The sequence below is a fragment of the Panulirus ornatus genome, chromosome 10 (assembly GCF_036320965.1).
Source record: "Panulirus ornatus isolate Po-2019 chromosome 10, ASM3632096v1, whole genome shotgun sequence".
NCBI lineage: Eukaryota > Metazoa > Arthropoda > Malacostraca > Decapoda > Palinuridae > Panulirus > Panulirus ornatus.
The window spans coordinates 7,415,001-7,432,712 of NC_092233.1; the positions used below are offsets into that span (position 1 = coordinate 7,415,001).

General features: G+C 42.2%; 1 protein-coding gene across 1 annotated transcript in view; it reads right to left on the bottom strand.

Moving 5' to 3' along the window:
* Positions 1-17,712, bottom strand: part of LOC139750762 (uncharacterized) — a 115,126-nt gene that overhangs the window by 86,740 nt on the left and 10,674 nt on the right. The window contains exons 3-4 of the mRNA XM_071665478.1: positions 14,962-14,991; positions 14,134-14,163 (exon numbers count right to left, since the gene is read on the bottom strand). Of these exons, the coding sequence (XP_071521579.1) occupies positions 14,134-14,163; positions 14,962-14,991 (60 nt within the window). The remainder of the gene's footprint in view (positions 1-14,133; positions 14,164-14,961; positions 14,992-17,712) is intronic.

Genomic DNA, 17,712 nt, shown 5'->3' on the forward strand with positions numbered 1-17,712 from the left:
TGGCCTCTACATCACAGTCAGTGTTACCATCAGTGGCCTCTACATCACAGTCAGTGTTTCCATCAGTGGCCTCTACATCACAGTCAGTGTTACCATCAGTGGCCTCTACATCACAGTCAGTGTTACCAACAGTGGTCTCTACGTCCTGCCATGGGATGAATGAATATAGCAGTCATGAATTAATCTGAGTACAGACGCCCCTAACTGTTCTCCCCTTGATAGCTCCCACCCCTCCCCATGTAGGTCACTGTATCCAAGGTTCACCCAGCTCCTGGCACTGCTGACAGTGCCCGGTAATGGCATACATACCCTATTTCCACCAACCCATTCTGATGTAAACGACACTAGCAAACTACGGCATTGTTCGGTCAAGCACGTCATCCCACGCTGGGCTCAAGAGTCGCGCTTCCAAGGGTCGTGCCGTCGTGTTCAGAGGTCGTCGTGCCGTCGTGCTCAGAGGAGTCGTACCGTCGTTGGTCAGAGGTCGTCGTGCCGTCGTGCTCAGAGGTCGTCGTGCCGTCGTGCTCATAGGTCGTACCGTCGTGCTCAGAGGTCGTCGTGCCGTCGTGCTCAGAGGTCGTCGTGCCGTCGTGCTCATAGGTCGTAGCGTCGTGCTCAGAGGTCGTACCGTCGTGCTCAGAGGTCGTACCGTCATGCTCAGAGGTCGTCGTGCCGTCGTGCTCATAGGTCGTAGCGTCGTGCTCAGAGGTCGTACCGTCGTGCTCAGAGGTCGTACCGTCGTTGGTCAGGGGAGTCGTGCCGTCGCAATTTAAAGGTCGCTCCGTCGTGCGTGCCCAAGATTAGATTACCTGCCGCCTGCGTAAGCCCATTCCATTTGAATGGACTCCTCCCCTGACGTCATACGTGGGATTACAGCCACTTAATGCTGGAGGAGGTACTGTCCACACACACGCATGCACGCACGCGCGCGCCCAGTATGCCGTGGTGTAATGGCGAGCATTACTGACCATGATAGTCAGCACAGGCCACATCGGGGTCAGACTTTGATGGGTTCGAATCCTGGGCGTAGCATTCGGCCCACACCCCACCCAAGCATTCATCCTCTACTGAGGCTGGTCGTTAAATGGGTACGTGGCTAAGGCTGGTGTGTGTGTATATATTCATATACATACAGAAATTTAAAGACATGGTGTATATATATATATATATATATATATATATATATATTTTTTTTTTTTTTTTTTTTTTATACTTTGTCGCTGTCTCCCGCGTTTGCGAGGTAGCGCAAGGAAACAGACGAAAGAAATGGCCCAACCCCCCCCCCCCATACACATGTACATACACACGTCCACATATATATGTGGGATATATATATATATATATATATATATATATATATATATGTATATATATATATATATATATATATATATATATATATATATATATATATATATATATATATATATATATATATACACACACACACACACACAGAAGGAAGAGAGACAAGGCAACAAGAATGTAAAATTCTTTCCCCATAATACAAATAGTAATCACACACATATATTAGGAAACGGAGTTTAGTTGACAAGAACCTAGGCTTTGTAACGAGAGGTTCCACGAAATCTACAATCAAAGAAGTAGAGAGGTAGGTAGGCACCTCAAGCCTCAAACACAGATGTTGAATGATAAGACAGAGGTAAGAATGGTTCAGTACAGGGTGTCAAGATGCAAAAGAGTTTTGAGATGTGCAGAGGCGAAGATACAGACGAGACCCCAGCCAACCATCAGCTTTTGCAAGGTATGAAAGAGGACGAGGAATGAGCATACCAGGATAAGGACGAAGAAACAAAGAAACTTTAAAATATTGTGGGCAGAGCAGGTGAATATCCAGAACCTTGACACAAATTCATGATGAGTCAGTTACAAGTTAAGGAGTCAGTGTGTTAAGGAGCGGCTAACCTGGCCGAGGGTTTCAGAGGCATGTCATGTGACGAACTGAATAACAACTTCGAAAGTGTTTTCACAGTTGAAGACGCTATACCCCCCAGCACCAGTGGGATAGAATGAGGAGGAGGTGTTGGAAATCACTAAGATACTTGGAAAAGATAAAAATATTATGTCAAAGGAACTGGCCCATATGAGGCTCATGGCCCGGATGGAATTTCACCATATGTGCTGAAGATGTGTGGCAGGAATACCTGATAACCCACTTGAAATACTGCCCAGGGTGTCACTGGGGAGAGCCGAAATGCCAAGGTAGTGGTAAAGGGCAAGCGTCACATCTGCCTATAAAAGAGGAGACCGGGTACAGACACTGAGCTACAGACCGGTCGCACTGACGAGTGTTGTGTGTGTGTGTGTGTGTGTGTGTGTGTGTGTGTGTGTGTGTGTGTGTGTGTGTGGAAGCTTCGGGGGAAAAACGTATTGGAAAGCAAGTGGATAACTCTTTTACAGAGGCGAAATTACCTTAATGAGATACAGCATGGTTTTAGGAGGAGGTCATGTTTAACAGACCACTTAGTTTTCTACGAGAGAGTGAGCTCTGTCTTTGGCAAAAGGGGGAAGGCTGGGTGCATTGTTTGTATCTGAACTGCCAGATATTATGCTGTATGGAAGCCTGATTAGAAAGCTAGTACACTAAGCAGGAATATAGGGTGGGGAAGCAACTCGTTCACTGGACAGATTACCTCGGTGGAAGAGAACAAAGCACGACACGTGTCGGAGGAACCTTCAGCAAATGGGTCCAGTTCACCAGTTGAATGCCACAGGTTTCACTCTGGTCCATTACTGGGAGTATGGACTCCGACGTGAACGTGTTTGAAGATGATGCTCAAGTCACGAGTCAATGGAAAACTGGGAAGGATTGCATCAGCTCACAAGGGGACCCCAAGCAGACTCCAAGTTTGTTCTTACACACAGTTGACGAATTTCAACTCATGCAAATGTTAAGTAAAGAGGATGGAACAAAGTGAAAGATGTGCCTCATCATTACTATCATCTAACAGAAAATAAACTGCACGATTGTGTGTGTGAGAAGGGCTTGGAAGTCGACATCGTCCCTAACCTGTATCCAGATGCCCATATGAAGAGAATAACTAAAGAGACAAACTGTCTGTTGGCAAATGTTAAAATAACTTTCAATATATATATATATATATATATATATATATATATATATCCCTGGGGATAGGGGATTAAGAATACTTCCCACGTATTCCCTGCGTGTCGTAGAAGGCGACTAAAAGGGGAGGGAGCGGGGGGCTGGAAATCCTCCCCTCTCGTTTTTTTTTTTTTTCTTTTTTTTTTTTTTTCCAAAAGAAGGAACAGAGAATTGGGCCAGGTGAGGGTATTCCCTCAAAGGCCCAGTCCTCTGTTCTTAATGCTACCTCGCTAATGCGGGAAATGGCGAATAGTTTATATATAATATATATATATATATATATATATATATATATATATATATGTATATATATGTATATATATATTCCAACCAGCCTAACAAAAGACTGAATCTTGTTCCACCCCTACAAGCCGTCAGTCAGTCATAGAAACATAGGAAGTCGTGTGGTTTAATGTTCCTCCAACTTTTTCACCGCCCATAGAAAACGGATGATTTATTTGTCTTGGCGTCTCAGCAACTTGTTTCCATCACGACCCACGGAACTCGACGGTGCGACTCTTTTTTGAGCATGGTAGTACGACCCTTGAGCACGACGATACCACCATGGACACGACGGTACTACCCTCTGAGTACGACATTACTGTCCTAGAGCACGACCCTTGAGTACGACGGTAAAGTCCATTCGTGCTCGAGAATAAGGATCGTATCGTCGTGTTCAGATGTCGCGGTCAGAAATCGTATCGTACGTGCTCAGCTGTCGTACCATCTGTGCTTAAAGATCGTGTCGTCGTGCTCAAGGGTCGTACCATCATACTAAAGTAATGAGTTTGGATAGAAACGTCCTGTTCAAAAGTCGTACCGTCGTGCTCAAGGGCCGCGAATAAGGATCGTATCGTCGTGTTCAAAAGTCGTACTCAGATGCCGTACCATCGTACTCAAGGGTCGTACCACAATGCTCAAGAGTCGTGAGTAAGCATCGTCTCGTCGTGTTCAAACGTCGTACCGTCGAGACACGTACCGTCGTGCTCAGCAGGGGTCGTAACGTCGATCTCTCTCATTCAAAAAAGGGGGAATTTCCAATCACATCGTCCCTGGAACCATACCGGATCAATACGCGTCTGTTCCCGTGCCACCTCCCAGTCAGAGGCAGACGTATCAACCCTGGATGACCTGCATTTGACCCCTATACATCAACTCCTCTGTCAACAACGGTTACCAGGACAATAGAAGGGGAGCCAGGCAGGGAAGACAGGGGTGCGGGCTGCTGCAGTGGAACAGCTTCAACTGCCCCTTTTACACTGAATGCTCTTCGCATTACAGAGCACAGATATAGGGTCCTGCCTGGTAACAGAGGCGGTGGGGTGCGGCACAGAGAGAGAGAGAGAGCGTCCACATACCATAGACTGATTGTGACAAGAAGCTGAAGAATTGCTCACAGATTCCTATGTCAAGAATACAACAGGTTACTATCAGGCAAGTCTTGTTAAATGACCCACCCCAAGGGAAACATTACGTGGTACTTTCTCACGCCACCGCTAGGGGTCCATACGTAAGGACGAGTTAAGGCCAATCACAAGGCTGTCAACATTCATGGCTTAAACCCCTTTCAGTAAGTGGATACTATCGAACCCTAAGAATGTTAAAGGGATTATTGAAAAGTATTCCCTTACATACCGAAGGCTCCTGCAGTCGTTCTCAAGGGGATCGAGAACGATAAAATAGAGGAATGATCTTACGTAAATATTTCTTCGCCATTTTGGAAGGTCTGACTATCCAAGGCATGGAAACAAAAAGAAATCTTGCGTATCTATTTCATACATTTTCTATGTTACTTCCTCCAACACACACCTCAGACTCAACTAACTTTTAAAGATCACTGAGAATTTCTTTGTCCTTCAGTGATCGGCAGCCCAGAGCAGCAGCTCTCGGACATTTATCTTGTAAATTTGGGCATCTACCCGATCACAATCGGTTGTGTATTGTCCCGGTGGCATGCAGCCTAGTCAATGCTAAGACACGGGAGACGCAACGCCTATATGGATAAGCTGTTCAGGCAACGCACTGGTCACGTTCTTTAATACAGTTGACTGGCGTAGGAAGTGATGAGCCAACATGCTGAACTCTGTACAAACATCCTCAAGGCACGAAATGGCATACATTATAAACTGATACGTAGATAGATAGATAGATAGATAGAGAAAATAGGCGGACTGATGATCGACCAGCCTCTCAGCACATCCTGATCCTCAGCGAACTATTATCATGACTCAGTAAGGTTGGCTCGCCAACTTGTAAACACCAAATGGTCGTGTTTGGATTCTTGTGTTCGGGGTCTGGTAACTCATCGTTTCATTTTCCTGTGGTTATATATATATATATATATATATATATATATATATATATATATATATATATATATATATATATATATATATATATATATTGTTGCTGTCTCCCGCGTTAGCGAGGTAACGCAAGCAAACAGACGAAAGAATGGCCCAACAAACCCACATACTCATGTATATACATAAACGCCCACACACGCACATATACATACCTATACATTTCAACGTATATATACATATACATACACAGACATATACATATATACACATGCACATGTTCATATATACACATGCACATTTATACATGCTTTCATCCATTCTCGCCGCCACCCCGCCACACATGATATAACACCCCCCCCTCCCCCCACGTGATTGTCCAAGACAACCTTGTGTTTACCAAATGGCGTCCTATCTACGTCTCTTCCTTGTATGTCAACTGACTGTTATTTCTTTCTTGTACCTCCCTAATGATGTGGTTATTACACGAAAGTGCACTTGGGAACTTCGTGTTCCTCTTCCCGTGACTTGTAGAATATACTTGATCGTACGCAAATATGTCCTCTTCCATATATATTACTATTTATTAATATATATTAATATATATTATAATATATTAAAATATTAATATATACGGTTGGACCCAAATCCTCCCTGTGCCCTTAAATACCCACACATCAGTGGGTACTATCATGTCGCAGATTTCTCCCTCTCTTTCGAATCTCTATCGTCGCTCTATCATCCTTCTCTCAATCTTTCTCTCTACTTCTTTACAGACCTCCATATCCACACTTGAAGTACTACTGTGTTGAACTAACCAACAGCATGGCATCCTGTAGGGAACGACGCCATTACATGTAACCGAATCAACGGCTCTGTAAGGAGCCTGTTTACGAATGACCCGAGGACCTACAAGCGGACTATTAGGCGCTCAATTTGGATACGCTACCATACCCACCGCAGGCCTCTCATGACCACGAAACACCATTGTAAAAACTAGCCAGACATCCCACCGAAGGAGCGAACTAGAAACTTATCCCAGTAACGAGAGGTTAACTATCCAAACATTCATTCCCAGCGGATGTATGAAGATGTCAACGGTATCAACCCTTTTTACCATAAGAATTAATGTGTCGTAATTTGTCTCTAGTGAAGCTACGAGAACCATGTATGAGCGGTGCTATCTGATAAGGAAGGTCAGTGATGAGAGGGAAATATGGAGAAAACACACATCTCAAGTCAGTGGTCCTTGTATCAAAGAGATTTCCGTCCAGCCTTGTGTTTATGTGAGTGAGTGAGAAAAGGATGAGATGAGGAAAGTTAAAAGGAGAATAAAGTAATGAGATAGAGATGCAGGAGGTTATGAAGTAATGACAGAGGAAAGGAGATTGATTAAGCTGACGTGCACTGGGATACTCATATGTGGTTATAAGTAATGGCGTTATTTTAACTTAGATGAATCGTTGAGTGGTGACAGTAGATGAGTGGAAATTACTGTGTGGGAAGTACTAGAGAGACTAGTGTACAAGAAAGGTGACTGAGTAGGAGGGGAGGATGTATGATATAGTGGAAGTCTTGTGCATGAGGGAGTGGTTTCCAACATCAAAGAAAAGATACAAGGTGAAAAAGACATAAACTGTAATTCATTAACACAAAAGCCAAAGATTTAGACTATTGTTACAAAAAAGAATAATGAATAAACAAGAATTCAAAGACAGATAGACATGGAAGTATAGTTTTGGCACAGTAATATGTAAACGCTCTCAATGGGTTGGCTGGTTAACAACCACTACATACTAGACACACAACAACACACAACCTGGAACCTGGCATAGTAACTGGCCGGACGAGCCACCATACAACAAATACCATTCAAGGTCATTTATACGGGACGTGTGCAATGAATAGCGAGGCCACTTAAACCTCATCTATCTTTCGCTAAAAAATTTCTATAACTTATCCCATACAGGCATTTCCTATACTTTTTTACATACCTCGTCTAGGTTGCAATTCTTAACACCAGATTGAAACTATGCATGGTCGCTGCCTCTTGATGGTTATGTAACATACGCGCTGTTTCGAAAATTCGCAAGGGGTCGAATCGAACTGTACGCAAGTGTTTCACAAGGATATAATTAATATTAGTTATGCCGTGAATATCTAAAGATCTGCTCTGATGGTAAACGAGAAAGCTGCAAGAACAATCATGAAATTACAGAACATGAGATAAATGGATTGACAAGAAATAGTTTCAGAGAATAGAGGGGAAAAATGACGAAAAATATGTGAATTTAGAGAATAAAGTAATCGCAGCCACCCCCAACCAAGTCAGGTAGGCTATTTGTCACTCCTGGACGGCTCTCGTTGCTGTGCTACCTTCAGACATTCAGCGGGACTTTGGCTGATCGTTCCAATTTTCAATGGTAAAGTTAAAACTCAGATGTATTAGGCAAAGAGTTTGTGGAACCCACCAACGCAGGTGATATACTAACTCTGCTATGATAGAGAGGATACTTGCTCAAAGATTCGAATACTTCAAAGTTACAGCAAATCTTTCGTGGCATTGTTAGCAGCTCAGTGACATTCTTTCGAGATTAAGCTTTACGTTAGCAGAGATCATCGATTCGTTCTCAATTGCTCTCGGAACAAGCTACGCCAAAGTAAGTGCCACGTAAATATAATTTAAAGCATTATTACAACGAGACGAATACAGTCTGGATCTGGCCAAGAGATGGGACAGAGAGCTTAATGGAATTTCACGACGTAACGGATTACTGCTACTAATACATAGGTTCCTCGGGGAAAAATACAGTGAAGAAAATGACAAATTGGAATTGAGAAGTTTTGTGCAAAACACCTGGAATCTGGGAAATGTTGAAAAGAAAGTGTGCTTCAAGCTAAATCATGAGAAAATGAAAATGTTAATCCTAATAAGAGGAGAAGTATGAATATGGAGTGTTGAACGGTCACCAATGAAAACGACGTAACATTTCAGAAGTTTACAGAAACTACTTCAGCAGATAACAAAAACAGGATGGTGATATTCATACCAGGAAGCCAGACTGTCGGTAGGTAGATGATAGGAAATATTGGGCAGAAAATATTACATGAACCAAAGAACAATTTTGAAACGGAACAACAGGTCAAGGACGAACAAACTTTAAAGAATGTCTTGATAGATACCAGCAGAAGGCTATAGATCCCCGGCGAGGGAGCCGAACGATTACACGACGCGATGCCTGATGATCATTTACACGGAGTGGTACTGCAAATTTCAAGGAAGATTACCGTAGGGTATATATATATATATATATATTATATATATATATATATATATATATATATATATATATATATATATATATATATATATATATATATATATATATATACGGTTGAGACACCAACACCTCCCTGGTGCCCTTACATAATACCCACATGCATCAGGGGTACCATCATTGTCAGCAGGATCTCTCTCTCTCTCTCTCTCTCTCTCTCTCTCTCTCTCTCTCTCTCTCTCTCTCTCTCTCTCTCTCTCTCTCTCTCTCTCACGACCTCCATATCCCACCACTTGAAGAGTACTGCCTGGTGGTTGTCTTACCCAACAGCACTGGCCATCCTGTAGGGAACGACGCCCACTTACATGCCTGTCACAAGGTCTCTGTGACCAGCCTGTTTTACCAGAGACCACAGAGACCTACAAGCGACTCACTTGGCGCTCATTTTGGATTACCTCTCCATCCCACCGCAGGCCTCTCACTGACCACAGAAACCACCCATTTGTAAAAACTAGCCAGACATCCCAGCCGACGGGAGCGAACTAGCCAAACTATCCCCACGTAACACGAGCTTAACTATCCAAACATTCATTCCCAGCGGATGTAATCGTTGTCAACGCTTATCAACCCTGTCCTTCCCGTATGAGAATTAATGTGTCGTCAATTTGCTCTTGTAAGTACAGAACCATGTATGAGCGGTGCCTCATCTCACCTAACGGAAGGTCAGGTGGATGAGAGGCGAAATATGTGACGAGAAACACACACATCTCAAGTCAGTGTCGCTTTCTACTCCAGCAAGATTTTCCTCCAGCCTCTGTGTATGTGGAGAGAGAGAGAGAGAGAGAGAGAGAGAGAGAGAGAGAGAGAGAGAGAGAGAGAGAGAGAGAGAAACAACTGCTTGATAACCAGGTTAAATCGCGTTATTTTCTTTATCGTATCGATAATGACAAGGATGAGACTTGATGTGGCGAAGAATTAATGAATGAAATAGTGTGAGGTCGTATTACCAGACCATCAAACAAAAGAATACAAGGTGAAAAAGACAATAAACTCTAAGTTTCATTTAACATCAAAAAGCCAAAGATTCTAAATATTGTCATACTAAATCAAGAAGTAAATGAATAAACAGAGAATTCAAAGACAGATAGACATTTGGAAATATGTTTTGGCACATATATATGTAATCTGCATCTCATGGTGTCTGGTTTACCAACCACTCCTACACACACACACACACACACACACACACACTGGAACCCTGGCATAGTAACTGGCCCCGGGCGAGCCACCATACATACATAATACCATTCAAGTCATTTTACTCTGACGTGTGCAATGATAGCGAGGCCACTTTAACACCCTCTCTACTTTCGCTAAATAAATTCCACTCAACTTATCCCATCTACGCATTTCCTATACTTTTTACATACCTCGTCACTAGTGTTCTGCATTCTTTAACACCAGAATTCAAACGTAGCAGTGGCTCGCTGCCTCTTGATGTGTTATGTAACATACGCTGCTGTTTCGAAAATTCTGCAGGGGTCGAATCGAACTGTACGCAAGTGTTTCACACAAGGAATATCAAATAGTTATTATTATTTATGCCGTGAATATCTAACAGATACTCCTCAGTGGCAAACGAGAAAGCTGCAAGAACAATCATTGAAAATTTACAGACCATGAATAAATGGATTGACTGTAAGAAATAGTTTCAGAGAAAGAGGGGGAAAAATGACGAAAAAATATGGTGAATTTTGTCTAGAATAATAATGTAATCCGACAGCCACCCTCCAACCTACAGTCAGGCTAGGCTATGGTTGCTGCCCCGGACGCTCTCTCTGCTTTGCCTCTCCTTCAGTCATCTTCAAGCGGCTCTTTGGCTGATCTTCTGTCCAATTTTCTAACTTCAAATTTAACAGCTCAATGATATTAAGGGCAAAGGACGTTTTGTGACCCACCACCTCGGTGTATCATACAAACTCGCTTGATAACCAGAGGGATCACTTCTCAAAGACTCTCGAATACTTCAAAGTTCACAGCAAATTCTCTCTCTCTCTCTCTCTCTCTCTCTCTCTCTCTCTCTCTCTCTCTCTCTCTCTCTCTCTCTCTCTCTCTCTCTCTCTCTCTCACTCTCTCTCTCTCTCTCTCTCTCTCTCTCTCTCTCTCTCTCTCTCTCTCTCTCTCTCTCTCTCTCTCTCGAACTAACAACTACGCCAAAGAAGTAGCCACCGAAAAAATATAAAGCATTATACAACGATGATCGAAGTACAGGTCTGGATAGTGCCAAGAGATGGACAGAGAGCTTAATGGAATTTCACGACGTAACGGTATTTCACTGCCTACTACATACATAGGCTTCCCTGCGGGGGGGGAAAATAATGTGAAGTAAATGTCAAATATGGATTTGAGAAGTTTTGTGCAAAACACCTGAATCTGCGGAACATGTTGAAAAGATACCGTGGTGCCTTCAAGCTAAATCATGAGTAGAATGAAAATGTTTAATCCATAATAAGGAAAATTGAATACTGATGTGTTGTACGGTCACCAATGGAGCAAACCGACGTAAACATTTCAGAGATTACAGAAACACTTCACAAATAACAAAAACAGAATGGTGTATATTCACTACCAGGAAGCCTAGACTGTCGTAGCGATAGATGTATAATAATATAGTCACGCAAATATATACATGAACCAAAGAACAATGTTTTAAACCTGGAAGCAACCAGGCAAGGACGACACAAACTTTAAAGTAATGTCTTGAAAGATACCACAAAGACATATGATCCCCCGGCGAGGGAGCTCGAACGATTACACGACGCGATGCCTGATGATCTATTTACACGGAGTGACTGCATAAATATTCAAAGGAAGATTAGCCTTGTGGTTCCAGACACTACCGGACGAACCTTGAACAGACAACTACGCCGGAGGAGTATAGCAACTGCCAAGATAAATAACGTTAAACATCAAGGAAAACAAGAGTCCTGGGACGTAGAGAGGCGGTCGAGAGGAAGGAAGGTCGTTCTTCCACATACTATATATAATATGGCGAGCGCTACGCCATGGCAAAATGTCGTACGTGCTAGGAAGTATTGTTTATATATATATATATATATATATATATATATATATATATATATATATATATATATATATATATGCAAAAAAGAAACAGGAAAATGAAACACGACATGTTTCCAAGAAGACTTAGAACAATTAACTGATATACAAGGAAAAGATATGCAAAAAAGGAACAGGAAAATGAAACATGATAAGTTACTAAGAAGACTTAGAACAGTCAGTTGATATACAAGGAAAAGACGTAGCTAAGATGCCATTGGTAAACAAGCTTTATCGGATGGTGGTGTTCGGGTCTGGCATCATGCCTGTTATAAAATTTTTATGTGGACAAGAAAGGGAACTGTTTGCAAATTTTGTTAACAATAAAACCATCCAATTTGTATAGACCTTCAATGATATTTTTTTTACAATTCTTTTCGTATTCAATAATAGAAGATTCAATGATATTTCTCGTGGTAAAGGAGTTACAGTTAATAACTAAATTGGCATTACTCCAGTCAATACAATGGTCATAATTTTGAACATGATTAAACAAAGCATTTGATTCTTGTCCTGTTCTTACACTATATTTATGTTAAGTCTAACATAAATATAGTCCCAGGCTAACTTCCAAACTTGACTTACTTGCCTTGCGCCATAGTGTTGGTTCACTTTTCCCCTTCTGTAGGTATTACTTTGGTTTTTGCTTCCAAGAGCTGGCAGTTTGTGTACCCACAGAACAAGCTAGACCACGCAATACTCGGACCAAGTTGCTGCGTCACACGATTACTATGTGGCCATCAGCAACTCAAGAGTGGGCCGTTTTGACAACTACTTCTTTCCCTACACTTCGAAGCTTTGGAACTCTCTACCTTCACATGTCTTTCTCAAGTAACTATGACGTGAAACATTTCAAAACACAGGTTTTTAACTTTCAAAAATTCATAAATAATTTCCCTTATCTCTTCTATTTCCATTAAATAATTCTCTATGCATTTCAATCAGAGCCTGGCCTTGATTTTTTTTTTTTTTTTTTGACTCGAACCTTAAAGATAAAACGAAATAAGGTCCTCAAGTCACTGTTAAAAGCATATGATTCGGTTTTAAATTCTACCATCAGAGATCTGTTCTCAGGCAAACGATGTATTCATTTCCATCTGAGGTTCGACCTTCAGTGAAACGGGATTTTGTGTGGCTAGGCTCCAACAAAGCTAAGCTTCCCGGAGAGGCGTCGCCGGGGAGAGTGGCGCCACGGTCGTCTGCCGCGATTGCACCATCCCCCTTAATACAGTGGTTGGAAACGCTATATTATATGGAAAACTCTACCATTATCTTAAGAGTCAATCAATGGTCAGGGATCCTAAACTGCAGTGTATGAGGCAACCCCGTCATTATCTTATCACTGTCGTAAGTAATCATAGTGTGTAGCTTAAAACGGTTATAACAGGTGTTTCTCAAGTGTAATTATTGAAGTGCAAAGTACAAGCAATTAATGTGTTTGAATAGTGGAAAGGCTATACGATATCTTAATTATCTTGTAAAACAGTTAAAAGCAATCAAAAATAATTTTCGAAGCTAAATTTAACTTTCATTTATTTACTGCAATTCGTCCGTTCTCCAGGTCGAGAAAACGTTAAACTCTACTGGAGAAAGAAGTCGTTATGGTTAAATATTGTACCTATTCTAAGAAAAAAAAAATTAAGTTTCCATTCGCAGCAAACTATGACTTGCCATAACCGTTGTGACAAAATGAGAGTATACTGGAAATTGGAAATACGCAGTGAAAACACACTTGACAAATAAAAGCCTAGTGCGATCTGGGAAATTGGAAATATGCAGTGAAAACATAGTGACATCATCACCTTGAGCACGACGGGTCGACCTCTGGTTACCCCGTGGTATGATGGCCTGTCTGTAGCCATGACTATTGTAGGTCTGGTCTTTATATACAAGGGTTGTACCGTCATGCTCAAGCGGTTAAAATGACAGTATCTTTCCTTTCCCTTTATAGCTGTCCAGTAATTTGTCCATAACTCGAATTTGTCCATAACCCCTCAGAAATCCTCACAGGCTCACACCATAATAGTTTCCCGGGGTGGCTGCAGGGGTAAAGTGTTTCCTCTGGTATTTTCCATGGGGAGGACAGAAGCCCTCACCATGACAACACCATTCTCACCTTACTGGTCTCCAAGCTGAGGAGCCTTACCTAACCTCTCATTTCTATGCTGAATATGCCATCCCTAACCTTACCTATCCTCCTTCTATCTTTCTCGTCTCCAACCTGAAGATACATTCCTAACCTAACGTGTCCTCTTACATTTTTTTTTCTCTCTAACCTATCCTTCCCTTAGTAACGTCTTACCTTTCTTGTCTCCTGGCTGAGTTTCCTCGGCTAGCGTGCAAGAAACAAACAACATTTGGGTTAGAGAACAGGAAGCAGCGAGTTAGTCACCTCATACAAAATGACATGTATACTTTTTACTCAAAATATGTGTGTGTGTGTGTGTGTGTGTGTGTTCATGGGACTTCTAATGTTACGATATACATCAAACCCCTTAAGAACAGCATTAAGACCCTTGACGAAGCCAGCACAGCCCTTGAGCTTGACAGTAAGGTCGTTTGGTATGATGTTGATTTTTGATCTGACCTTTTAAGGGTCGCATCGTGAAGCTCAAAGACCTCACTGTCGTACTTAAGGGATGATATATATATATATATATATATATATATATATATATATATATATATATATATATATATATTGGATAGGATCACAATTTTGCGCGTGATCAAGATATTCCAATGAGTCCACGGGGAAAATGAAACACGATAAGTCCCCAAGTGCACTTTCATGTAATAATCACATCATTAGGGGAGACATAAGAGAGAAATATAAGTCAGTCTCTTCGATGTATATCAACTGATTTTTATATTTCTCTCTTGTGTCTCCCTTATGATGTTATTACACGAAAGTGCACTTGGGAACTTACCGTGTTTCATTTTCCCCGTGGACTCACAGGAATATCTTGATCACGTGCAAAATTGTGATCCTTTCCAATATGTGTGTGTGTGTGTGTGTGTGTGTGTGTGTGTGTGTGTGTGTGGAAAATTCAGTCGTTTTGAATGTCTAGTCCCAACTTCTTCCGTTAAGGATCAAGTAGCATAACACTAACACAGTTATGGGACTCACCTTCCATGTTCTTGAGGGGGATAGTCTCCTCTGCAGCATGTTGGGAGAAGACAAAAGATTAGATAACGTTTGGGTGAGAACATATAATTTTTTTTTCTTTACGGCAAGCGAGTATACCGTTAGCTCCATAAGCACTTGGGAACGACTAAGAACGACGATACGACCATGAGCGTGAGTATTATACCTTGTCCTGTACTAGGCTATTATACCCAAGAGTCGTACCATCTGTTTCAGCGGTCGTTAACCATCGTGTTTAAGGGGGGAGGGGGGGCCCTTACCGTCATGCTCGATGGTAGTTTTAAAGGGGTCGTAACAACAGAAGCATTTTACACAGACTACAGACTGGGATGGCGACAACATTCTCACAAAACGTACACTGGCTGGGGGAACAGGTGGAAGGGAACGACCAAGAAACCAGAGAGCAGACGGAAGAACTAATAAGAATGAACACGGAAGGAAACGTCAGCGGAAATGACGTAAGACCGGCCACAATGGCGGGGATGATGCATACGCTCTCAGCCTGATGGAGAACAGAAGTTGGAGGAAAGAAACGAGAATAAAACATCTTGGTAAAGTAATGAGGATGATGATGAAGATGGTCACAGTGCCAGATAGTGGAAATACTACTGATGATGTGAGAGAGGAAGACATTGGAAGCTTAAAGATCAGGGCGAAGATACCGGGCGGAGGCAGTATGACGCAACTGCCGCCCTGGCTCCCCTGCCAACAGTTACGCCGCCGCCGCCACCCACCACAACAACAGTCCTCTGCATCCCTCAGCCTCAGCCTTGCTCCCTGGAGGCTGGTTCCTCATACCCTGCCACATTCAGATCTTTGTACCCGAAACCTACAAGGTAACAGCGTCCCCTCTCAAATATCCAAGGCAGTATATATATATATATATATATATATATATATATATATATATATATATATATATATATATATATATATATAATTATGAATTGTATCAGACTGTATCCCTCACTATCATCTTTAGTAACTGTTTCAGCACGACAGACGTGTGCGATCTAGGACACTGTGGTGGGTACCCTGGGCTCTGCCCAAACCCATCAGGGTCAGGTCAACGCCCAGGCCATCATACTTAAGAATCGTAGCGTTGTGCCTGATTGGTGTCGTTGTGGTCAAGGTGTGGCAGGCCCTTCCTCCTCGTCCACGGAGCCCAGCTCACCAGTCCTCTCTACCTACTGGTCCTCGCGTTGTGTGCATAGTTCTAACCCCTTTCCGGCCAGGCGGGAGGTCACTGGCCTCCCTTGCTATTATAGGACCGCCAACCCTACTTTTTATACTCGGCCCTTCTCGGGAGGATGCCATAGACGAGAGGAGGTCTGAGCTTCTCAGTCTCTCGTGTCCGTAAGGTTAGACCCGGGTGGGGGATATACATTAGGGCGACGCCTACAGCTTGGCACAACTCAGCTCTGTCCTCGACACGCCTGCCTCCTAGCATCATTATCACCTACTCCTAGCCAAGACCTCTTCCCTCACTATCACCAAGCCCTCACTATCATCCAGCCTCTCGGAACCTATTCCAAGTCTAGCCAAAACCCCCCTCACCATCATACATTTGCCGCACGAAAATAAAAACCGCCTCAGTCAGTGTTGACTCGTGTACTTTTTTATATTCCACGCGAAGTTCACCTCCTACATATGGACGTCGCTGTCAGGACACATCTAGAACACTCAACAACCTTTGATAGTATTTAAGACCCCGGAAAATAAACTTCTTACCCAATAGCAAGACATAAGCTATAGTTGGTCTATAATCATACTAGCTCACTCTGCATAATTATAACCAATCAAAATGCTTCAGATTCAAATGTTTTTCCCGCCCCATCCATAGTTGCCTTAAGCAGGATAGATAGATGTATATTTTTTACAGTACACCACTGTATCAGAGAACACAAGAAACTGGAATAACAGTTGGAATAATGATAATTTCGTTATATATTTTATCATCAGCTAGTATCATTAAAATTAAATATTCATGAAAGATTAATAACAGATGTTGCCAGTAGTGAGATGACGGTATAAATTTTACTTGGGGTACATAATTAGCCATTTTAGCAGCAGCGTAGCAACAGCCTGCTAAGCTCATATAATGAAGGCGTATATCCGCAAGACCTTGAATATTGTGGTAGAGGAATGTACTTCAGTAAGGAGAGGTACAAGTACCACTTTGATTACAGTCAACAAGATTAGAAGACGGTGTGTTAAATTGTGTTTGAGGCGGATAGGCACACCAGAGAGAGACGATCAAAACAATCTACGTTAATGTCACGTAACTATTTTTCTAACTTGGTAATCAAGAGGGATATAAGGGCCTGATTTAGTTAAGCGAATCTCCTTTCAAAAACCAAAAGATTCATACACACCATACACGTGTACACACTTTATTTGTCTCTCATTTCAAATTATACCTACTGCTGTCCCATCTCTCCTTTTCTCTAACCAACTTGTCAGAAAAAAATGACAAAGAGGCGTGGCTGAGGCAGGAAGAGGGAGTCCCCACAGCGAGGGTGGGAAATGCTGCCTGGCCGTGATTGATCTGTGCCGGTAACACAGGCAAAATTGATTGTGCACCCCCATGCTCATCCTGGGAGCGGGTCGATATTACGTAAGATGTTAAAATTCATAACGCATTTCATTACCTACATTACATAGTTTCATACGGTAAGTTTTACCGACTAGATACAAAAAGTTGATACAAAAGTAAAATTTCAGGTATCTTAC